Genomic DNA, 25,365 nt, shown 5'->3' on the forward strand with positions numbered 1-25,365 from the left:
TCAGGTGTAACATTCCAGTTTTGCCCACCCGTCTCCAAGGTCCAGGGCACTACTGGAATTTGGTCTGGTTCAGGGTTTCAAGAAAACCCACACTGTATGTACCTCAGGTCTCACCCTGACAGCTAAGACAAGCCACCCCAACCAACTTGGCAGCACATCAGTGTCAACCTTGGCAGGATAAATTTCCCCAGATTTGTCCAACGGCTGTGAAGATTCTAAACTAAACGAGTCTCATAAGTGTCTAGTTTAAGGGTATTACACAGAAACACACCAAATCACATGAATCAATTATGCACTTTTATTCATTTACAATAAATGTTATCAAGTACATCAATTTGATTGGAGCTAAGGGCATACATTGTCTAATAGTAGTTGGGACAAGGCTTAGTTGAGTTCAAATTTGGCATCTAGTGTGAACATCTTGTTCAGATGGATTCCCTGAAACCTAACTCACTTGTGGATAGTCTTGCCAGGGTTGGGTGAGTAGGGTGGGGAGCTTTGTAGTAGAGATCTACTTTTCTAGGGTAGCTCTACATTTTTATCCTCCTCTCAGGATTATTTTGCAGTTCTTTGGACAGTGAAATCTGCAACCAGCCACCTTTGTTATGGTTGACCACTTTGTCTTTTTTTTGATAAATTCTTCTTATCAATGGTAAAATTTAAATAAAAAACTTACTGATGAATATATCAAATGATATCTGTTTTATTCTATCTTGCATTTTCCTTTATCAGGAAGGACCATAACACCATTGCAACAAAATAGGACCCAACAGCACAGACAATAAAGGATAAGGTGGTCCCTAAGCAATATGGTGAATGATAAAAGGATGAATTCCTCTTTTATCATTTCCTCACATATGAATGCAGATTTCCAATGTTTTTTCTAGGTTTCCTACATTTCAATAGTTCCACAACTTGTGCAAAAATCTGAGCATGTCAATTGAAATTCCCAGCATAATGTGATCCACTAGATATCACAAGGATCTGAACATCAGCACGAAAAGCCTTAGAAATTACAATACATAGTAACATTAAATAGAGAGCTATCACTGTTCTCTATGGAAAACGTTTTTATAAATAATAGGTTATCCAAAGGGTACACTCAAATTACCTCTTTATTGGGTACCCTCCAAGCATGTCATCCTCAAGAGAACGACGAATCAACACAGGCGGTTGGGGGTAGAGCCTCAAAGACTGCAGGTAGGGGGAGGAGGACATAAACAACTTGAAGTCATAAGAGATGTATGGATCCCAATTCAGAAATAATATATACCTCAAAGGAATTTAAATATAAAGAGACATGCATCCTATATTTAGATGCCAATTTCTTACTTCATTGATAACTCGGGTTGCATATTTTAATTTCTTCATGTCATCAATAGTTGGAAATCGATCTCCGAGGACAGAATCAACCTATTTACAAGAATTAAACTATTATTGATACAAAATAATCTGAATTATATGCTGAAAATATAATGTAGAATTTTACCCACTACCCTTAGTCTTTTAGAGTAAATACCCTGCCTAACATTATATGCTGAAAATATAATGTAGAACTTTACCCACTACCCTTAGTCTTTCAGAGTAAATACCCTGCCTAACGTTGTTTAAGGGAAAACTGAAAACTAACCTCATGGTATACTCTGGACCATTAGAAAAGGGGGACTCAATTTATTCAGAGTTTCAAACTGCCTTTCATGGCCTAAAACTTTGCAAGCATCTTAATCTGCACGATGTAGAGGTTGAAGGAGATTCTAATGCAGTGATCAACTGGTTGAGGGAGGATTCCAAAGGGGCTCAGCAGTACAGATATTCCTTAGGAAAGGCTATCTCTTTTGCAAGAGAAATAGGTAGGGGTGGATTCGAGCTGAACTGAGCAGAATATCTGGCTATTTGAGCCCAGCTCGCCAAAAATCCACGAGGCTCAAGCTCTACTCGAGCTAGAGATTTGAGTGTGAATTTGGCTCAGCTCAAAAGCTCATATGTTCGAGCTTGAATGTGATCCAAGCTTCCTATAAAAAAATAAAAATAAAAATTATTTATTAAAATGTATAAGCTCAATCAGGTTTGCGAGCCTTATTAGGTTCAAGCTTGACTTGATTAGCAAACGCGCCTATATATTGGGCTCAAGTTCAGCTCAAAGCTCGGTTTAGACCGAGCCGAACCAAGCTCTTTACGAGCTGAGCTCGAATAGTTCATGAAAAGCTTGATTCATTTCCACCCCTAGAAATAGGGGTGACTTGGTCTTGTACACCTAGGGCAGCAAACAATATGGCTGACAGCTGGATAGACAGTCTAAGGGTTTGGTTACTTTGTAATTTTATTGGGATACTCCATCAGGGTTTGGTTAGGTAGCACTTGCTAGTCCATTTTTCTTTATATTTCTGTACATATTCTTTTCTACAATAAAATGTTCTGTTACCTCTCAAAAATAGTACTGAAAACTAACCTCATTTTGAAGCTTGGACATGACACTAGGTTCCTGCAGAGATACAAAGAGATTGTTTAAAAATATGACATTTATTCCTTCTGTAAATAGTGATGTGTAAAATTACAGTAGCATGAAAAAATTGTACCACATAACATTTATTTTCTTTTGGGTAGCACAGTCCATAACTAGATATAGATATTTAGGATATTTAACAATGAGGAACTTAGGATATTTAACCATGGTAACTTGTCAAACCAAGACCTAAGGTAGAGAATGTTGAATCACACCAATTGATTATTTGATCAATGTTTTAGAAGGCAAATGCATGAATGGAGGCCTTAAGACCCCCCAAATGTGTTATGCACTAACTTTGAGCCATGAGACTTGGGATCTTATTGCATTTAAGAGAAATACAATAAGTGATTTAACCATGACATAAGCAAAATAATGTTGAAAAAAGAAAGTACCTAAACTAATATTCATCCATTTATTTATTTACACATTGTAAAGAAGTCATATTTATGACAAAAATACACTGCATTCCTACAAATCAATCACTGCCTATTACACAACTATTAATATAAAATGAAAACTCAAAAGTATGTTAAAAACCTTGTGTAAGCTACCAAATTAGCAGCAGGGGTAAACAAGCAAGTGGACTGCACCAAGAAAGCTCCCATTCCACATAAAATGGCAGAAAAACAGAATTTCCTCTATACGACAAAGTTCCCTCTGTATATAGTTGATCTCAGATTTTCTCTTCATAGAGAAACTTTCCTTATTTGTCCTTTTCTTGATTCAGAAGATATTTCCTTTCGAGGCACACTAGTTCAGCACAATATGTCAGACCATATTATCAAGTGGCTGATGCTAATGTTGACATTTTTGTCATTTTATTATTATTCATACTTACATGTGTGCTTATTGCTTATCCCTCACATCCTACTTCACATTATTCCTAACTTGCATCCTTCATTGTTTCACAGCTTACTCCCATGAACCTCTTTGCATTTCACACATTTTCCCATTCATCACCTCACATGTTTGCTCCAATTCGTGATTCATACACGTTCCCCAACTCATTTTTTGCAATATTTTATCTTATTCTACATTTTGCACCTCTACCTCTTACACCTCGAATATATTAAACATAAAGAATGAAGTGTTAGACTAAACCAAATGATAAAATATACCGAAAATGAGAATAAAAAATTAATCAACAACTGAGTCTTGTGAGCAGGCCCTATTTTCCTTGATGAATAAGAAGGGGAAGGGCATCCTTAACATAAGGCACCTCAATGTGAGATATGTTCTTCATACTACCAGGCATAACCTCAAGGCACTTCAGCCTCATCTTAATAAGTAAGTTCCACATGCATTCTAAAATAGTGGTTTTAATGGTATGATCAGGGTGCAACTTGGGTGGGCTTGGGTTGGGATTTTGTTAAAATTTGAATGGGCCTGGCCCAGAAGCCTAGGCCCAATGCAGTGTAAAGACTTCAAATCAAGTACCCAACTTACACTCCTATGGTAATGCTAGATGAGGAAACTAGGCAACACTTTACTATCCTAATTGCATGTCATTGCACTTTATTTTTGCATGTGATATTTATTTTGGTAAGGTCAATTTAATTTATCTCCAGACATTTATAATAAAAGAAAATTTGTTGTTAAATGAGTTTCTAAGATGTTGAGAAATATTAGACAAAACAATCCTAACTCTGGAACACTTTACTATCCTAATTGCATGTCATTGCACTTTATTTTTGCATGTGATATTTATTTTGGTAAGGTCAATTTAATTTATCTCCAGACATTTATAATAAAAGAAAATTTGTTGTTAAATGAGTTTCTAAGATGTTGAGAAATATTAGACAAAACAATCCTAACTCTGGAATTCCATTGGGTGATTTAATTTTAATTAGCAAGCTTGGGACTGGGACAAAAGGACCTTGCAACAGTCTAGGCACCATAATTGGTAGGATCTCCAGCTATAAGTAGTGGAAACCTGGGATCAAATCCTGTTGCCACCAGGGTTGGGGGGTATGGGTATTGGATGACCTACCCCCATTGTGTATCCCTATGAAGCATCAAAAAATCAGAGCTCAGGACCAACATTCCTTGGGTCCCACTATGGAGAGTTATAGAGCCAGAAATAATCCTGAAAAAAAATGTAGGAAGCCTTCATTTTTGGTAACTAATTGTGAATGTGCTCTTGCTGCATATATTTAGACAGTGGAGAAAAGTTCTGCCAATTTTCTTAGAAAACTGATAATAGCGATGCATGACCAGTTGGTTAAAAGTCAACTGATCGCGCTGAGTTCTTCTGTATGCTCCTTCCTAGGCCAGGAGGTCCAGTACCCATAAAATGATAGGAACTGATCTTCTTAATGCAACATGCAGTAAGTTATGAGGGCTTGAGATTTCCAGTCTGCAATGATGAGTCCTGTGGCCCATTTCAGACAGTTTCATCTTCAATAACTCTAAGTAGGGTAATCCTATAAGGTTAAAAACAAGAAATATCCACTTGTCCTGACCAAACCTTCCTGTAACATACCGTAGAGAGAAGGTAGAAGGTCCATGTTAAAACTGCAGCAGATGTTTCATGCCCAGCTATAAGCATTGTCATTAGGTCATCACGGAGTTGCTTGCTGGAAACCTACAACAAAAAGGATGTTCAGTTCATATGAATATTGATATGAATATGAACATTCAATAACAGATGTCAATAGCAGATATTGTTTGGAAATATCAAAAAGGTTGATACATCATCTCCTGACGCCAAGAGAAAGTGAAGAATACTAGGATCTTGCTCATTCATGTATTCCTCGTGAAACTGCAGTTCTTCTTGTTCTACCATTCTCTGCAAATACAAAAGCAGATGCAAAATCAACAGATTAGATGGCTATAGATTATTAAAATGATCTTACACATCAAGGGACCTAATAGGGTGCAACTTGGGTGGGCCCAACCTGAGCCTGGACTGACCCAGAATGCAATTTTACATGGACTGAGCTTGGATTTTTGGTCCTCAAGCTGGGCTTGCACCCAACAATTCAAATTTTTTTGGGCTAGGCCCACGCCTAGCCCTTAGGTAGCCCGAGCCTGGCCCGGCCTTATCCCAACCCAAGCCCAGCCCGACCATACATAAATACATATTTGCATACATTCATACATTAGATTTTAGTGTGGACTGATTGTCTAAGGGGCATGTACCCTCATACAAGTACATGCTGCACTCGCATAGCAAAATATGCATCTGAACATGGTCAGCAGAAAACTTATCCACTAGTAAAATCTTCCTTTTTTTTCCTTTTTCTTTTTTCTTTGCTCACTCTCCCCCTGCAGGAAACAAAAAGAAACAAATTTGGTCCCTTTGAGTTACTTAGATAAGCAGCTTGTAAGAACTTGTGTTTCTTTATTCTTCTCTGTTTATTCTCCCTCCAAAAATCCTTGACTTGATCGAAGTACTTCCTACATCATTTTATAGTTGCAAACTTGCAATGCTGCATGGCAACTGGAAAAGGTTGAATATATATAATCATGATGGAGAGATTATCAACTCCAGAAAGGAAAACTCAATGTCAAAAATATTGAAGGTGAAGCTGAATATGCTAATTTATTGGAAGCTTCAAAGAAATTGGCATCCTGATCTATATTGTGAATCTAACAATTATGAAATCAAAGGACTTCAAAAATGGAATATGAAGGAATCATGATGTCTCATATACTTTCAGTCAATCCTTCAGTAGATGGTAGAACTTTTTAGTGGGATTCTGCAGTTGATTGTAATGTAGAGGCTGGGGTAAGGCCAAAGTCCTCCTTTTTTCTTTTTGATCAGAAACCAAAAAATATCAATGTATTAACAATGTGAAAAAAATGTTGCTGATCAAAAAATAAATGTTATATAAACTTGCAAAGCTTCGTCAACAAATTCCCCCTAGTTCAGGCTAGGCCCCTTCCTGCCTTCCCCTTTACATCTTTCTTCTCTCCCTACTTTTTCATCACTTAAGACACAACACCCCTAAACAACTGATCTCTGTCAACTCCTTGTCTAGCTAGAGCATCTGCTAGACCATTTGCCAATCTCTCAACCCATTAGATTCTTGCTGCTAGATCATCAACTAATATCTGAACCTTCCTCGTATCATTCCTCTGCTTCCAAGAACTTTCCTGCTTGTTTTTTAACCCATTCCACAAGCACCTTCAAATCACCTTGCACCACTAAGTTGCCATAGTTGAGTAACTTAGCCATTTTTAGATGTCCAGAACTGTCTGTAAACATCCCCCCCCCCCGCCAATATCTTCTTTTATTGATTAAGAAAAGAGTAAATTACAGAAGGGTATCCTGTACTTTGGGGGTAGTGACACTTGGCCCCATAAACTTTCTCTTGACAGTATGGCCGGCCAGAAATAAGAGGAAGAGAAGAGAAGAGAAGAGAAGAGTGGAGAGAAGAGAGGAGAGAAGAGAGAAGGGTTTTGCAATGTAACAGTGCTGGTGGCACCAGCCTTTATTTTAATATATATAGGGCGGTAGAAATAACAAGGGAAAAGACCCTTGTGCCCCTGAGTACAATAACAGACATAACAGAAAGAAAAAACGAAATAAAAAACACTTTAACTAGCCAAACAGACCCTAACATCAGCAACTAAATTATTTTAACACTCCCCCTCAAGTTGGAGCATAGATGTCAATCATGCTCAACTTGTCACACAAATCTTTGTGCCGCACATGATGAAGACCTTTGGTGAAGATATCTGCAAGTTGTTCTTCTGAGTTGACATATGGTGTACACACTTCTCCACTTTCAAGTTTCTCTCTAATAAATGCTTGTCCACTTCAATGTGTTTCATCCTATCATGCAGAATTGGATTAGCAACAATATTGATGGCAGCTTTATTGTCACATTAGAGTGACATAGGATTGCTCACTGCGAAACCTAATTCACCTAACAAATTTCTTATTCACATGATTTCCGCAACCCCATGAGCCATCGCTCTATACTCTGCTTTAGCACTAGATCTAGCCACCACACTTTGTTTTTTGCTTCTCCATGTGACAAGGTTTCCTCCTACAAAGGCACAATACCCACTGGTAGACTTTCGGTCATTGACTGCTCCTGCCCAATCTGCATCAGTATATACTTCCACTTTTAAGTGACTGTGTTTCTGGAACAACAAACCAGCTCCAGGAAACTTCTTGAGATATCTCAAGATCCTCTATGCAGCCTCAAAGTGAGTTGTCCTAGGGCTGTGCATGAATTGACTAAGGACACCCACTGCATAGGCAATATCAGGTCTGGTCATAGACAAATACAAAAGTCTCCCCACGAGTCTCTGGAATATCTTTACATCTTTCAAAAACTCTCCCTGGTTGTCTCCCAGATGGTGATTAGGTTCAATAGGTGAATCAAATGGTTTTACCCCCAACTTGCCTGTATCTTCTAGTAGATCTAGTACATATTTCCGTTGGGAAATAAAGATGCCCTTGTGAGAGCGGGCAACTTCAATTCCAAGGAAGTAACGTAAGGGGCCTAGATCCTTCACCTCAATTTTAGTGGCTAAGAATTTTTTCAGTCTCTGGATTTCAACCTTCCAATCTCTTGTGATCACTATGTCATCCACATACACAATAAGAGTTGCAATTTTACCTTCACCTCTTTTCACAAATAGAGTATAATCTGACTGACATTATTTGAACCCCATCTGTTGAACTACTAAATGAAACTTATTGAACCAAGCCCAAGGTGATTGTTTCAACCCATATAGAGATTATTTTAACATGCACACCTTTTGTTCACTGCTTTTGGCACAGAACCCTGGGGGTTGGGTCATGTACATTTCCTCTTCCAAGTCACCATTCAAGAAAGCATTTTTGATGTCCAATTGGTGAAGGTCCCAGTCAAGATTTGTTGCCAAGGAAAGAAGAATCCTGATAGAGTTCATCTTGGCTACTGGAGCAAAAGTCTCTGCATAGTCCACTCCATATACCTGTGTAAAGCCTCTTGCTACCGGTCTAGCCTTGTACCTTTCAATAGTTCCATCAGCCTTGTGTTTCATTGTGAACACCCACTTGCACCCTACTGGTTCCTTCCCTTCAGGAAGGTCTACCAACTCCCAAGTGCCATTTTTGTGTAAAGCATCAATTTCTTCCTGCATTGCATCTGTCCATTCAGGTTTAGACAAAACTTCTGCCACAGTCTTAGGAACGGGGACACTGTCCACAGAAGAGAGAAAGGCACGGTATGAAGGCGAAACATGCTCATAGGACACAAAATTAGAGATAGGATGATTAGTGGTACAAGACCTAACACCCTTCCTCTTAGCAATAGGAATATTAAGATCATTGGTGACAGGTGAATCAACATTTAGAGGAACAGACATATCAATGGGAGCAAGTGTACCTGGCTGATGAGACGGATCTGCCTCGGGTGAATCCGATGATGTTGGTTGCATAGTGTCAAGCTCCATGGCTCTTGAACTCTGCTGGCTCTTATGGCGACGATGAAAAACTCGGAATGGAGGAGAATCGGGTAAAGGAGGTAGTTGAATTTGAGTCGTCGCCTGTTTCTCCTCAACCCTACTCTCCCCCTGAGGAGAAACCGAGAAAAAAGGTTGATTCTCAAAGAATGAGACATCAATGGAAACATAGTACTTGCGAGCAATGGGATCATAGCAGCGATACCCCTTTTGAGATAAAGGGTAACAAAGGAAAACACAAGGAATAGCCCGAGGATCAAGCTTACCACGAGTAGGGGACAGGTTATGGACAAAACAATAACACCCAAAAGCACGCATCAGAATGGTGGACATCGGGGCTGTAGGGAACAAGAGCTGATGTGGGGCCTTATACTCTAATAGCCGAGAGGGCATGCGATTGATGATATATGTTGCATACAAGACTGCATCCATCCAAAACGGTTCTTCCGTTCAGCCACACCATTTTGTTGGGGTGTCTTGGCACAAGAGCTTCGCTTAAGTGACCCACTCGAAGCAAAAAAACTTCGTGAGATCACTATGGAAATACTCCTTTGCATTGTCCGACTGGAAGATATGGATTTTCGTTTGGAACTAAGTGAACACCATGCGTTGAAAATCTTTCACAATTTGTGGCACTTCATCTCGAGATCGCATAGGCTAAACCCAAGTGTATCTAGAATAATCATCAACCAAGGTAATGAATTACTTATAGCCAGCCATAGTAGGTAGAGTAACAGGGCCCTAAACATCAGAATAAACAATATGAAATGGAAATTCAGATCTTTTATTTCGTAAAGGTAAAGAACTTCTACAATGCTTACTCAACTGACAAGTTTGACACTGTAACTGACTCACTGACAAGGATTCAAATAACTTTGGAAACATAACTTTTAACGACTCAAAAGAAAGATGACCTAAGCGACTATGCCATAAATAGGCTTGACTCTCACTTGACGAATTCATGGACTCTGTCGCCACTAGACCAACAATATTCTCCAACACGTAGAGACCATCCACCATGCTTCCTCTACCAATCGTCTTCCCCGAGGTCAAATCCTGAAACACACATGAAGATGGAAAAAAAGTGACTGAGCAGTTCAAGGAGTGAGTCAAACTACTAATAGACAGCAAATTAATAGGTAATTTCGGAACATGCAATACATTAGGAAGAGTAAGGCCAAGTGGGAGAGGCATGGTGCCTCGGCCAGCTTTGGTAGAAAAAGAACCATCAGCCAGTCTTACCTTATCTCTCCCAGAGAGAAGTTTATATGTTTGAAACAAATTTGACTTACCGGTCATGTGGTTTGAGGCTCCGGAGTCAATAATCCAAGGAGAATCAGTAGTATGAGATGACACATGGAAGGCTGTGGCATTACCTGATGTAGACGCAAACGAGGTAGAGGGAGTAGGACCAGAATCCATCTGGCGGAGAGTCCTATCATACAATTCCAAATGTTCACGGAAGGAGTTGATAATATCTTCCTTAGGGTCAAAACTGGGATGCCTCTCCTGAGTTACCAAAGGACTAGTCTCTATCGATGCCATATTAGCTGAGTTATACCTTTTTTGATTCTGCTGGCCTGGTTTCTTGCCCTGATCAGGTGCTGACTTCTTACCCAAATCCTGTGCCCATTTAGGTTTTCCATGGAGATTCCAACATGTATCTTTCGTGTGTTGTGTCTTCTGGCAGTGAGTGCACCAAAGTTTGTTCTTGTCATCTGGTTTTTTCTGAGTGTCACCCTTTTTAAAACCACCTCCGACATTTGTATCTGAATTTCCCCGGACAGCTAGGGCAACTGACTCCCCTTCTACACCATTCATCACACTTCTGCTTTCTTCTGACTGCACCAAGGCATACACCTCTTGAACTGATGGCAAGTCTTTACTACCCAAGATCTGCACCCTGATAGACTCATACGAAGGATTCAGCCCTAGGAGGAAGGCAAACACTCGTTGCTGAGATACAAGTGACTTATAGGTCTTTGCATCTTCATCACACTTCCAATTCACATTCTGATAGTGATCAAGTTCTTTCCATATTGATGTCAAATCAGAATAGTACATCGAGAGACTCCTCTCCCCCTGCTTGCAAGTAGAGGATTCAACTTGTAGTTGATATATCTTGGCATAGTGTCTCTGCTCTGAATAGGCGGACTTCGCTTGTTCCCATATCTCACAAGAAGTTTCAGCCCACATAAAAGTCTTCCTTACTTGTGGCAGCATTGAAACCAAGAGCCAAGACATCACCATACTGTTCTCTTGGTTCCACCTATCATGCTCAACACTTCCATACTTCGGTTCCTTCACTCTCCCATTGATGTATCCTATTTTCCCCCTAGCAGTGATGTAGAGTTTTATTCCCCTAGACCACTCAAGGTAGTTCAGACCATCAAAGGGAATAACAACCATGGGAAAGCTCATATCCATTCCCCCACTTACTCCATTGTGGCTCCCTGAAATCTCTGAAGTAGCAGAATTCTCAGTCGACATGGTCAAACAGATAATCAATCCCAAACACCGGACTTAGGACCCCTCCTTACTCCACAAAACAATGCTCCACTGAGTCCACACCCACACACTTGGGTTTAACAACCAGGTTGAGCACAAACAGTACCAAATTCAGGACAAAACAGAGGTAGTATTCGGCAGATTTTAGACCTGTATAGTTTTAACAGTCCCAACCAATCAGAATTCCAGAATGTCTAACAACCACTAATCAGCAGGAGAGATCCTTATTACTTACAATCAAATCAAATCATTGAGAAGACAAGTCATCCTTGACCTACAGTTGTCTTAACACATGAACAAGATCACACGATCCAAGAAAAACAGGGGTATACAGATTCGACAACATTCAGCCGCCCAGACTCATAGGGTTTTCACTTGGCACATGACCAAGGAGGGTAAAGAAGAGAAAACAGGGAGAACTGTACCAGTTGTAGAGCTGTTTTTTCAGTCCAGAATCAGATTTCTGTTCCGCCCAGGTTCAACAAGTCTGTTCGATCTGCTCTCTCAGTAAGGTTGTTTGATCTGCTCTCTTTAATCAGCATTCCTGTTCTGATACCATCTTGACAGTATGGCCGGCCAGAAATAAGAGGAAGAGAAGAGAAGAGAAGAGGAGAAGAAGAGAAGAGAAGAGAAGAGAGGAGAGAAGAGAGAAGGGTTTTGCAATGTAACAGTGCTGCGCCAACCTTTATTTTAATATATATAGGGCGGCAGAAATAACAAGGGAAAAGACCCTTGTGCCCCTGAGTACAATAACAGACATAACAGAAAGAAAAAACGAAATAAAAAATACTTTAACTAGACAAACAGACCCTAACATCAGCAACTAAATTATTTTAACACTTTCATTTGTAACAATTGACTCACCATGAACGTTCAGTTTCCAACACTTTGCCCTGCCTCATTAACAGGCTTGATGGTAAAGGTGAAAATTACTAAAATGCCCATTTGAAGTTCAATGGGATGAGAGAGAAAAAATATCAAAATAACAAAAATAGGCATGCTAAAGCATGGTATCTCTTGTTATATTAGTTTGTTTTGCAACTTTTAGTGTTTTCTGTCTTTTCCTCTTTTTCTTTGTTGTAATTTCTCCAATTCTCTGTTTTTTCTGTATTTTGTTGTATTTTCCTCTAAATCTTGATTTTTTTGTTGTATTTCCTGTACATCTGCAATTTCCTACTTTTTCTTTACTTTCCTTTTTTTTAAGGATAAAGAGAAATTTTATTAAAAATAAAAATGAATGAATACATCAGAAGGTGATAAGATATCGCCAAATGCATGGGAACAACCTCAGGAAACCCAAAATGACCCAAGAAAACCACCACTTACAAACATGAAAATACCCAATCAAAACCAAATGCAGATAGAAGAAAAACAGTCTTTTGAAAAAAAATGACTGTTTAGAAAGTTGCAAAAATTCAAAAGGAGGTAGCAGAAATCATATTTCAAGAGGAGAGAAGAAGAAGAAGAAGAAGAAGAAGAAGAAGAAGAAGGTGGCGGCAACTAGGGTTCAGAGAGAGAGATTTTCGAACATAACCTTCTCTCTTACACCCCTAATTCCATTTCATTAAGTTAAACTTTAATAATTTACAGAGAGGCCCCTAGTTGGGTAGAAAATTAAGAAACATAACACAAGAAAGAAAAAGGCCCAGATTAAGGCCCATTACAGCAAAGAACATAAAAAAATAAAGAAGGATAAGCAGCCTATGGGCCATTCGGCCCATCTTCTCTACACTCCCCCTCAAGCTGAGCATAGATGTCAATCATGCCAAACTTGCCAGTATCATGCTGAAGTTTAGCCTTGGGAATGCCCTTGGTGAGGAAATCAGCTAATTGTCCTTCAGAGGTGATGAAAGGTAGACACACTTCTCCAGAAGCCACTCTTTCTCGAATGAAGTGTGTCAATTTCAATATGCTTTGTTCTGTCATGTTGCACTAGGTTGTGAGCAATGTTGATGGCGGCTTGATTATCACAATATAACATCATTGGCTTATCATGCTCAATACCCAGTTCCTCCATCAAGGATCTAAGCCACAGTAGTTCAAAAACTCCATGAGCCATGGATCTATATTCTGCTTCGACTGAAGATCGAGCAACAACTGATTGTTTCTTGCTTCTCCAAGAGACAATATTGCCTACCACCAAGCTACAGTACCCAGAGGTAGATCTTTTGTCATCAATGTTTCTAGCCCAATCAGCACCTATGTAGGCTTCAAGTTTAATATGGCCATGCTTAGCAAATAGAATCCCCTTTCCAAGGGAGCCCTTCAGATAACACAGAATCCGCTCTACTATTGCCACGTAAGTATCCCTGGGAGCATGCATGAATTGACTGATGCAACTGACAGCATATGCAATGTTTGGCCGAGTCATGCATAGATAGAGAAGTTTTCCAAGTAGTCTCTAGAAGACTCCCTTATCTTTTAACAATATTCCATCTGAAGCAGAGAGTTTATGGCTCATATCGATAGGAGTAACAACTAGTCTAGCATCCATCTTCCTTGTTTCAAAGAGCAAATCAAGAACATACTTTCTCTGAGAGATAAGGATCCCATCCTTGGATCTAGCAACTTCTATGCCAAGAAAGTATTTCAATTCCCCCAGATCTTTGATCTCAAACTCTATATAAAGGAAAGATTTGAGATCATTAATCCCTGATACATCATTACCAATCACAACAATATCATCAACATACACAATCAGGTAAACGACCAAGGATCTTCTCCTCTTCACAAAGAGGGTATGATCAAACTGTCTGTACATAGCCAAAACTAACAAGGGCAGCCCTAAACCTTTCAAGCCATGCTCTAGAGGACTGTTTATGTTCATAAAGAGATTTCTTCAACCTGCAGACATTTCCTTTCATATCTGTTTCATACATCCCTAGAGGAAGAGACATATAGACCTCCTCATGTAACTCTCCATTCAGAAATGCATTCTTTACATCCAGCTGATAAAGTGGCCAATCTGAGTGTGCAGCCAGAGATAACAGAACTCTCATAGAAGTTATCTTGGCAACAGGGGCAAAGGTCTCCAGATAATCAATCCCATATGTTTGTGTATAGCCTTTTGCAACTAGCCTAGACCTGTACCTTTCAATGGTGCCATCAACATGATATTTGATAGTAAAAACCCACTTATAGCCTACTGGATCCCCTTCAGGCAAATCAACCACTTCCCAAGTGTCATTCTTGTGCAAGGCATCAATTTCTATTCTCATAGCATCCCTCCATTCTGGAATAGTAAGAGCTTCTGACACAGACCTGGGAATTAGGTTAGAAGCAACAGAAGAAAGGTAGGCAAAATATGAAAGAGAGAGCAAACTATAAGGGTGTTTGGAAATGCAATGTGCAGTACACTTCAATTTTCCTTTCCTAATAGCAATGGGGATATCCAGGTCTTGGAAGGATGGCTCCAAAGGGGCTGTAACAATACTTGTTGTCTCTTCTATAACTGGAAGTGCATAAGGCTCATGTGTTGTAGGGGAAGCAATCTGCTCATTTCTGGTTCTCTGTCGTTGGTACAACCTGGGATTAAAAAGAGGGCGAGGAGGTAAAGGAGGAGGGATAGGAACACTGGAATGAGAGTGAAATGATTGATCCTCCCTTGACTCATTTGAAGGAGGAAGAGTCTCAGCAAAAGACTCAACTGGGACAAGAAGAGGAAGAGCAAACAACTATGACAAATTCTCCCCCTTTGGACAATGTCTCTATGGAGAAGAACCATAAAAGGAAGAAAGCTCATCAAAGGTGACGTCCATTGAAACATACCGAATGCCAGTCTTCGGATCAAAACAACAACAACCCTTCTGTGTGGGAGAATAACCAAGGAAGAAACACTTATGGGCTTTTGGTTCAAAGTTATGTCTCCAGACACTTGGGATATGTACATAACAAGTGCAGCCAAAGACATGAAGAGGAATAGGAAAAAGATCATTGTTCGGACGAAGAAGACTGAAGGGAGACTTAAACCCCAAAACCCTAGATGGCATACGGTTGATAAGATAGGTAGTAGTGAGAACAGCATCACCCCAAAGTTTTGTAGGGACATGTGAGGCAAATAGAATATTTCTTGCAACTTCAACAATATGCCTATTTTTTCTTTCAGCAACTCCATTCTGTTCTGGGGTCCTAATATAGGAGCTTTGGTGAATAACCCCCAAATCAATGAGATAGCAGGTCAGTTTTTTCTCAAAATATTCTTTTGCATCGTTGGATATGAAAATTTTAATTATGGTATCAAACTGGGTTAGGACAAATTCATGGAATTGCTTCACAAGTCTGGGAACTTCATCACGGGACTTCATCAAAAATACCCAAGTGAACTGAGAAAAGTCATCAATGAACAAGAAAAAATATTTGTAGCCACCCATAAAAGAAGGTAAGTGGTAAGGCCCCCACACATCAAAGTGCACAAAACGAAAAGGAGAAGATCTTTTATTACTCAGAGGATAATTGTTTCTACAATGTTTTGACAGTTCACACGACTCGCAATGAAGACTGGACAAACTAATTCCCTTAAACAGTTTTGGGAATAAATGACTTAATGTAGAAAAAGAAAGATGACCGAAACAAAAATGACATAACATGACTCGACTGATGGACTCTGTAGATGTAGACCCAAAAGCAGTTTTTCCAGGTTGTTCATGGCACTGTCCAGGAGTATCTAGCAGATATATTCCATTCGCCTCATGGCCACTCCCAATCACCTTCTGAGACTCCAGATCCTGAAAAACACAGTAGGAAGGAAAGAATGTTACACAACAGTTAAATGACTTAGTTAGGCTACTTATAGATAATACATTTGTATTTAGCTTGGGTACATGAAGAGCAGGAGGAAGGACCAAGGAATCTGTAGCCTTAATGGTTCCCTTGCCGGAGATAGGGGCAAGAGAACCATCGGCTAGGGTGATTTTCTCACGTCCAGGAAGTAAATCATATGAAACAAATAAAGTGGAAAGGCTGGTCGTATGATCAGAAGCACCAGAATAAATAATCAAAGGGATCCTACAATTACCTAAAATGGTTGCATGATTGGTAGAAGCCCGTATACCTGAATGAGCAAATGCAGAAGAGGCTGAATTTCCTAGAGGGTTGGAAGAAGAGGCCACACCCTCTAGGTGATTGATCATCCTCCCAAACTTCTCATATTCTGCCTTCATAGAAGCTAACTGCTCACTAGCCGTCATCTCTTCAGTTTGGTATCTGTCACTATCTGGACCAGCAGCAACATTGGCACTCCTTGCCTTCATATTATCAGACTTCTTTTGAAACCGAAGAGGAAGAAGCTCAGGATGCAATTTCCAACACTTGTCTTTAGTATGTTTTGGCTTTTTATAGTACTCATAGATAATCTCTTTCTTCCCTGAGCTACTTGGAGTCCCTGCAACTCCCTTGGGTTTCACTCCCATATTAGCAAAGTGATCATTTAGACCAGCCCCTTGGACCTGGACAAGTCTTCTACTTTCTTCACTACTTACCAAGGCATAGGCTTGAGACAATGAAACACTATCCTTGGATAAAATATTTTGCTTTGTGATGTCATACTCTGGATTCAGCCCCTGTCAAGAACTCAAACACCCTGTTTCTCTCAACCAGTTTCCTATAGGTCTCAACATCATTAGTGGTGTCTCAGGCTATAGCTTCTATCAAATCTATTTCTTTCCATAAAGACTTCAGTGTTGAGAAGCATACAGCTAATGGTTTATCCCCCTGTCTCAAATTCTTCACATCACTTATCAACTTGTAAACCCTGGCCACATTTAATTTCTGGGAATAGGTTTTAGCAACACTATCCCAAATTTCCTTTGCTGAATTCATCCACAAATAGTGCTGACTAATCTGTGGTTGCATTGAGTTCACAAGCCATCCAATAACAGTACAATTTTCTTGCATCCACTTTTCATATGATGAATCATCTTCCGGAGGAGCCTTTCTGCTCCCGGACATAAAACACCATTTGCCTCTACTACAAATATAAATTTTTACTGATTGTGACCAAGCCAGATAATTAGTTCCATCCAGCTTGACTGTGGTCACATCCAATAGAGAGTCTACAAAGGCTCCCGGAACCTGTCCAGATTCAGCAACATGCTTGTTTTCAAAATCTGAAGAGTTTATCTTCTTAAATACTTCGAAAATGACTTCTAACAACTTCAAATAACAACAAATGAAAACAAAACAAAAACTATGTTGTCAGCCAACCTCTATGCAGCTGTACCAGCAACCTGCATCACACCCGGAAGCCGGGAGAAACAGAGAAAACTCAGCTGCTCCTTGTAGACTTCATAGAACACCAAATTCCCTGTGGGGCCCGCAATCAAATTTCTCCAGAAAATTAGGGTTTCGGGCAATACACTTCAATCTGTCAAGAGAACGACAAAACCAATCCCCTTCTCTCTAGAAACCACTAACAACTGGGCTGAAATACGTTTCTTTAACTATCCATACGATTCAGTTCTCCATACACACAATGTATGGGAAAAAAGAGGTGAAAAGATGGAAAAACAAGCCTGCTCTAATACCAAGAAGAAAAACGGCCTTTTGAAAAGAAAGGATTGTTTAGAAAGTTGCAAAAATTCAAAATGATGTAGCAGAAATCAGATTTCAAAAAGAGAGAAGAAGAAGAAGAAAGTGGCAACAACTAGGGTTCAGAGAGAGAGATTTTCGAACATAACCTTCTCTCTTACACTCCTAATTCTATTTCATTAAGTTAAACTTTAATAATTTACAGAGAGGCCCCTAGTTGGGCAGAAAATTAAGAAACATAACACAAGAAAGAATAAGGCCCAAATTAAGGTCCATTACAACAAAGAACATAAAAAATAAAGAAGGATAAGCAGCCTATGAGCCATTCGGCCCATCTTCTCTACACAGGTCAAAGAACAGACTCAATACAAATCCACATTAAAACAAGGACCACCAACCCGTCAAACTAAACAAAAGCAAGATCCCTTCCTGAAGCACCACATCAATCTTCAACCGTGAGCATATCCTCCTGGGTTGGGTAATCCTCGTCCCATACCTTGCTTCCATGCAGATGAACTTTGTTCTTCAACTTCTCTTCCTTTTTTCTTCTTTCAAATTCCTTAAAAGCCTTCCTAGCAAATTCCTCACCATCCCAGAAAAACAGACCCAGACTTTTCCCAATTGTAACCTCTCTATCAACTATTTTCTGGATAGCCACTCCACCTGAGTTTCCATCAATAACATCACTATCATGCAGCAACTGGTTTGCACCAGAATCAGGATTGACACCACTCACCTTGTTCTCCTGTTGTTTCTTCAATGAAAGGGGAGCCGGTGACTGAACTTGCATCGTTGCCCCCCTATGATCAGTGTCAGGTGTCCCATTGCCTCTCACTCTTTTCCTTCTGTATACTCATTTATTATTTTTTCGTAGGTCCTGCCCCTACCAAGCCGAGTTTTGGCTTTGAAAAGATATTTGTCACATGTACAATATTGTGAGTTCTCAGATTACACAATCTCTTGCTGATTATTCCATTAATTTGTTCCTACTCCTCCTCTTCAAGTTTGCTCCCTCAACCCAAACTTCCAACCTTTACCTCCTCATAATGCAGACAATCCTCGATGTAACTTTCAGCCTGTCCTCCAGTGGATCATCACCGCCTGAAACTTCCATTTTTTGTTGTATTTTGTCAATTTTCCGCACAATGGTCTTATAAAATGACTGAAGAACAACTTGGTGTTTTAAAAATGTTCAAACTTGCACATGACTTCTCATAACTATTTCTTTTTCCTAGGATCCTACAACCTTGACCAACCAAACTATGTTGCTTCATATTTGAGGGCCTTAGAATCTAAAAGTGCTCCCATTGTGTGTATATTTCTTCTAAGTTCTAACTATTTCCTTTGCCAGGATCCTACAATGGTACAGCCTTTCATGACCAACTACGGTTCTTCATATTTGAAGGCCTTAGAATCTGAAAGTGTTCCCACTATGGGATGCTTCCTTCCCCCCATCATCTCACCTTTGGACTCATAACATGAAAGATCCATCATTACCTCGACGCCCCACTGCATATGAAGCACCCATCCATAGCCATTGCTCTTTTTCTAATCTTATCCTCATGTTTTCACATCTGGGACTCCAGATGTCCTACCCACAAGAACTCTACCTACACCTACCCACAAATCACTACCTCCATGCATTGGGAACATCTCCCCATGCATAATAACATGTAAGAACATGAAATGTTCCCCACGTGTGGCTGCGATCTCATGTGAGTAGGTGTGGGTAGAGTCGTCGTGGGTAGGAAATCCGGACTACACATCTGGACTCAAAATATGAAGATCCAACATTCTAAAGACACGCTGATGAGCCACACTGCATGTAAAGACAAGGCGCTGTTACTTCATCATTAAGAATTTCCAAATTACCTTGCATATTGCAATCAGATCATCAAGTGTATCGTTTATCAACTTGAGGGCTGCAGAAACCTTTCTTTGACGTGGTGAAATATCCTTCCATATTGGAATTTCCCAGAAAGGAATAGGTGCAACACTACGATCCTCTGCTTCTCGCAAGACTGTATAGACAGCCTGGATATGTCAATTGCATACATAATATAGTTTAGTACAATCATCATGATAAAGAAAAAGAAAACATTGAATAAAGTTGAATGTCCAAAGAGGCAGAGCTGAGTAATAAAGGAAAAGGAAGAATCAAAAGAAGTACCTCAACTATTCCTGTATCGTTTGTTAAAGAATCAAAATCATAATTAAAGACAGCCTTGCCAATGATATCCAATGTTAACCGAGAAAAAAATGACTCCATCTCTACATCCTCCCCATCAGATGCTGCAGCATCTAGCTTCTTGCAAAGCCTTTCTGTAGCTTGCCCAAAGAGGCTAATCATAGCTGTTACATACTACAAATAAACAATCAAAGAAAAAAGTATAAATAATAAAATTATATCAAAATGGGCAAAACAAGACCAACAAAGAGATCAGGATGAGCTAAAGAGCATTTAATGGGATGATACATGATAACCATAAAGCTATTGGATTACCTTCTGATGCAATGCCGGGACAATAGCCCGTCGTCGGACACGCCAAATCTCCCCATCAGCTGGGATCAGTCCCTTCCCCATAACAAAATCTAATATTTCTGCCAGGATACCCTATACATTAAAAACCATGTGTTAGAGAACGAAAACCTATTCAGGGACCTCATCTAACAGCTTAATCTTTTAGGTTGAATGGTTCCTTGAGATGGTATGGTGCCTGTTTGACCAACTTCCATGTGGTCTAGTGTTTGATCCTCGTCGCGCCCATTATAATTAATTAAATTTCAGCACAAGGCATGGATGGGCCTGTGCTTGTCCACACTTCAAGCCCAATAGGCTTTCATGTGAGGGGACATGTTAGAGAATAAAAACCTATTCAGGGACCTCATCTAACAGCCTGATCTCTTCCTTGAGACCATGATCTTCTCTATATTAACTTATAAAAGACAGTGGAAGCAAGTTGCTTGCTCAACTAAGACTAACAGAAAAGAATCTCTACCTTTGAATAAGCCTTAGAGTTCTCCCTTAATATGTGTTTTGCTATAGAAGGATCAGAAACTATCAGAAAGGACTGTAACAATGAGCAACAATTGATTGATCAAGACAGACACAGACTTGAGCATATAAAAAATTTTAACGAATTCACTGGTCTATAATAATTAAAAAAGGAACGAAGGTGAGCAAGAGCCAAACCTTTGGACCAAATGTCAACCTGAATATGCCACCATAAGTGAGGTAAAGTTCATACAAGGGGATGAAAAAGGCCTGACCCCCTATTGCTTTCATAGCTCCTTTAGCCTCTGGAATCTTTGGCTGCCCTTCACTGACATTGTTCCATTTTGATAAAAAATCCAATAACTCCGTCGGAACTCCCAATTTCGACAGACCATTCCTCAGCACAGACAGAAAACTTTTCCGGAGGCCAAATAAATACAAAAGGCACACCCAAATTAAAACGCAAAAATACACTATTAAACCATAAAACAGCATAATTAAGCACCCGCAGATTACGTGCTACTTATTAAATCAAATTAACAAAAAGAAAAGTAACGGGTGTACTCCAAATTGCAAATTCTGTTCATAGTGAACGTACCCAGATTGCTCTACTGTGAATTCACCTGAAGCAATCCGGGCGGATAACTCCGCCCGCTTTTTCTCCTCAAGAATCCTCTTAACCTTCTTAACGCCATCGTCAACTGAATCGGGGCTTTGTCCATTCGAATAGGAGCATGTAATAGTAGGGTATCTGGAGCTCCCTGCAACAAACACTTTCAAACATAAGAACCAATAACATGTATATAAGCAAAAACAACGAGAGCACAGAACAAGAAGGGTGGTTCACGAAACCGTTCGGTCTTGTAGAATAAGTGAAGGTGGTTGTGGTGTGTTTCAATTTCTTGGCACGGATTCTGCTTTGGAGAGAGTGTGTTGGGACAGATGGGAGTTGTAGCAGAGAAAGATTGGCAGCCATTAGAGGCAGTATCTGACAAATTGGCACACTCAGGGAAGAATCTAAGGTGAACTTCGTTCAGTTGCAGCATTGAGTTGGACGGGAAATGGGTGAATGAACACTAGAGTGAGATGATAAAGCGCTCTCTGACGTCTGAATGGGCCACGACACGAGCGCCAAAAAAAACAGATTTTGGAATTAAGGCCCCGTTTGCTTTTACTTGCGTGGATAAATACGTTTCTTACGTAAACGGTAAACCTTGTTCGGTTAAGGCACATTCCTTATTTTTAAGGGTTTATTGTCTGTCAGTTAAAATGTTCGCTTGAGTTTTCAACTGCAAAAAAGAAATAAATCCTTGAAATGCCAAATGCTGCCTAAGTGAGGTTGTACTGTTGTAGTGATCTTGTGTACTCACAAATGAATGTAAAGATCATGATCAATTTAATAATTGACCAATTTATCCCCACTATATACTGGACGCCTAAATGGTGGAGTTGGATTCTTTGTCCAATGATACAATGCACGAAAAGATTACAATATCCGGTTTTAGTGGGTTGATGTCGAGTTAAAAGGCAAGCGTACATTTATTCGATCCTTGTTGAGGTTTGGGGTCAATTTGAACTGATCCATGCTAAAGCAAGAGCCAACTAGCTAGATGGTGATGATGACTTTGACTAATTGCATCTGATTAGGAATTTTCTATTAGAGGATTAAGGGTTTATTTGGTAAGTCTTTCCGTGTGGTCTTCCATCTGTTTAGAAGCTCGAAAGACCAATAATCGGTCTATTTTTATTTGGTTTGCGCAAGATCTTGCCACCAAAAGACCATGCGTAGGTCAGATCATTGTTGTTTGCTATTTTATGGCGTTTGGTTACATCTCAGATCGTTGTTATTTGTGTTAGGGTTTTTCTTTGGAACATCCGATGTTGTTTGCGTAGGTCCATCTCAAATCATTATTGTTTGCTATTTTATGGTGTTTGGTTACATCTTGTATCATTGATGTTTGCATTAGGGTTTTTTTTTTATCTTGGAACATCCATTGTTGTTTGTGTATGGAATTGTTATGAGATCATTGATGTTTGCATTATGGTGTTGGTTATATCTCATATCATGGTGATTTATCCAACTTTATACATGGCAGTTTACAACAAGGATGTACTAGTTAGTGATTGTTATGAGATCCATGACAGAACAGTTGTATGGAATTCTTGGGTTCTACTGTAATCTCAATTTTTTGCAGGTAATACAATACACTACCTTTTTTTTAAAATAAACCTTGGATCTAGTGAAACATATGAGGTTTTTGAGGCAGAAGTTTACAAGCTGTAGGAGCTGGATATTTATTTCTTTATGGAAGGATGAATGGTAGATTTATTGGTATGTTACCTAGGTGAGGGAGTGGGTGTCATTGGGGGTGTTAGTTCTATTTTTATGACTTATTCTATTTGGTAGGGGAGAGGAGAAATGAGTGATTTAGTGATGGGTGTTTAAGTTGGGTACTCTTGGGGATCTCATTGTATAAGTGATATTTGATCACCTGAAGCATTATGGGTTGAGGAAAGATGTCACACACTTTCATCAATCTTCCCTCCATGCTTTTGAATTCCTTTAAAAGAAACAGAGTCAGATGAAATCATCTATTCATACTCAAGTGGATACTGAAAGAATCATTTTTTCATTTGCTTTTTTTTTTTTTTTGTTTTTACTCATTGCTTTATATCCAATCCAATTACTAGATTGCCTCTTATTGACATCCTACTCTCTCACTAAATTGAACTCAAATTATCTATCAAAGTGAAGGGATTCAGAAAAATTAAATATAGCTTATGGATGAAAATTAATATGCACGTGAACCCTAGGCTGAGTAATACCAAGTAATTCCATTCAAGAAAGAATTACATTCTATCACTTTCCATGTGGGATCCATGCACAAATCAAAAGGCCATAAAGAGGCAATATATATTGTGGTTGTACTTGCTGGCCCAACCAATGAGCTACAAATAGTACTATGAATATCCACCGCAAATTCTTGGGATGTCTTCAACAATGATTGCATTAGACATTGCCTTCTTGGCAAAACTGTCTTAATAAATTTACAACAACCCCCTTGAGGGATAAAACCCCAATATGTCTAAAATCTCTTTACCCTTGCTTTGTCCAATCCACCAACAAGACTTTTTGGCAGAGTTTGGTGTCAAATTATAGCTGGTACCCAACTCCATTGCCAGTTCATTAATCAGGAAATCCCATTTGAGAGAGAGAGAGAGGGGGAGGGAGGGGGGAGAGAGATGACTTTTAGTTTGTCCCTCTTCCTCTCTTTTCTCTCACTTCATACACTCTATTGTCTTTTTGTTGAGCAAAGGCCAACCCCTCTCTCACTCTCTCTGCTTACAACTCACAAGTTGTACATGTTAATACAAATTTTGCGTTAAATTTGGAGCACAAAAATTAATGCGAGCAAATTCAAAGAAATTTAAATGGGATACAAACTCTCTCTTTTTTGGCAAAAAAAAACCCTCTGATTCTCTTGTCTTGGACAAAATCTGAAATCACAACTAAAACTTACAATTATGAGAAGCAAGTAATGCCCAACCTTGTATGAGCGAAAATTTACTTATGCTCAATCAACGATTAGAATGTGAACAGCTGAAAGCAATATCCTCGCTTGTAGAATTGACAGAAGCCTTTTGGATCATAGGAATTTGAAGATCGAAATTTCCTCGGTTGATACCATACGAAGTTGTAGCAATTTCGGTGCTTCAGCATTTGAAGACTTGGAGTCTTTCTTCTTCCTTCCTTGATCTTAGTGCAGCCCGCTTCATTTCCTTCTTTTTCAAAAGCAATAAAAGCGGTCGGAGACAAAATCGGTGGAAAGGGGGAGCTGAATGGGAGAAAGACCCCGATGAAGCTTTCTCCTTCTTCTTCTTCTTCTTGAAAGAAATGGTTGTAATAGAGTCGAAGGAGAGCCTTTTCCTTCTACTCTTTGATTTATAGTATTAAGTGAATCCACCCAATAAATTCAAATTAATTTGAATTCCAATGCTTTTCATTTATTTGGCCATAATTTAAGGTTGATTGACATGGAACCCACATAATTTAAAGTTGATTGAAATGGGACCCACCAATCTTGATGATTCGGTGATCAATTTACCGATCCCCAACACGCCTTATTAAGGTAAGTTGGTGAGTAAAATCCAAACACTTGGGCCCACATATCATTCAGCCCATTAACCACCCTTATTTCCTTCCATATTCGATCAGTTAAGCCCGTATCAAATCCTAGTTTCTTTTTAAATGGGATCTACCAAATCATAATTGGTCATTCTATCATTTAGTGACAAGTTCCAATTTGTGATTTTCTTTCCAATTTGATCTCTATATAAGACTGGTGTATTTGGAAATCAAGTGATTAAATCACTTCCTTTAATTAGCCTTTCGACCCTACTAGGCCAATACACTAGGTCCCACCTA

The 25,365-nt window shown here is 39.4% G+C and overlaps 1 protein-coding gene across 2 annotated transcripts in view; it reads right to left on the reverse strand.

The window, feature by feature from the left end:
• The window catches only part of LOC104589157 (protein LUTEIN DEFICIENT 5, chloroplastic-like), a 34,492-nt gene extending 12,467 nt beyond the window's left edge, over window positions 1–22,025 (reverse strand). The window contains exons 1-12 of one of the 2 annotated variants that reach the window (XM_010247377.3): window positions 21,792–22,024; window positions 21,538–21,700; window positions 21,138–21,354; window positions 20,944–21,015; window positions 20,448–20,558; window positions 20,115–20,306; window positions 19,817–19,978; window positions 5,199–5,294; window positions 4,989–5,090; window positions 2,450–2,482; window positions 1,333–1,413; window positions 1,112–1,194 (exon numbers count right to left, since the gene is read on the reverse strand). In XM_010247377.3, coding sequence (XP_010245679.1) covers window positions 1,112–1,194; window positions 1,333–1,413; window positions 2,450–2,482; window positions 4,989–5,090; window positions 5,199–5,294; window positions 19,817–19,978; window positions 20,115–20,306; window positions 20,448–20,558; window positions 20,944–21,015; window positions 21,138–21,354; window positions 21,538–21,700; window positions 21,792–21,915 — 1,436 coding nt within the window. In that variant the 5' untranslated portion in view covers window positions 21,916–22,024. Of the gene's footprint in view, window positions 1–1,111; window positions 1,195–1,332; window positions 1,414–2,449; window positions 2,483–4,988; window positions 5,091–5,198; window positions 5,295–19,816; window positions 19,979–20,114; window positions 20,307–20,447; window positions 20,559–20,943; window positions 21,016–21,137; window positions 21,355–21,537; window positions 21,701–21,791 lie in introns of both variants that reach the window. The other variant, XM_010247378.3, reaches the window with a different exon arrangement.
• Between the last annotated feature and the right edge of the window lie 3,340 nt (window positions 22,026–25,365).

Source organism: Nelumbo nucifera, chromosome 1, assembly GCF_055504915.1.
Source record: "Nelumbo nucifera cultivar China Antique chromosome 1, China Antique-T2T, whole genome shotgun sequence".
In the NCBI taxonomy this organism is placed as follows: domain Eukaryota; kingdom Viridiplantae; phylum Streptophyta; class Magnoliopsida; order Proteales; family Nelumbonaceae; genus Nelumbo; species Nelumbo nucifera.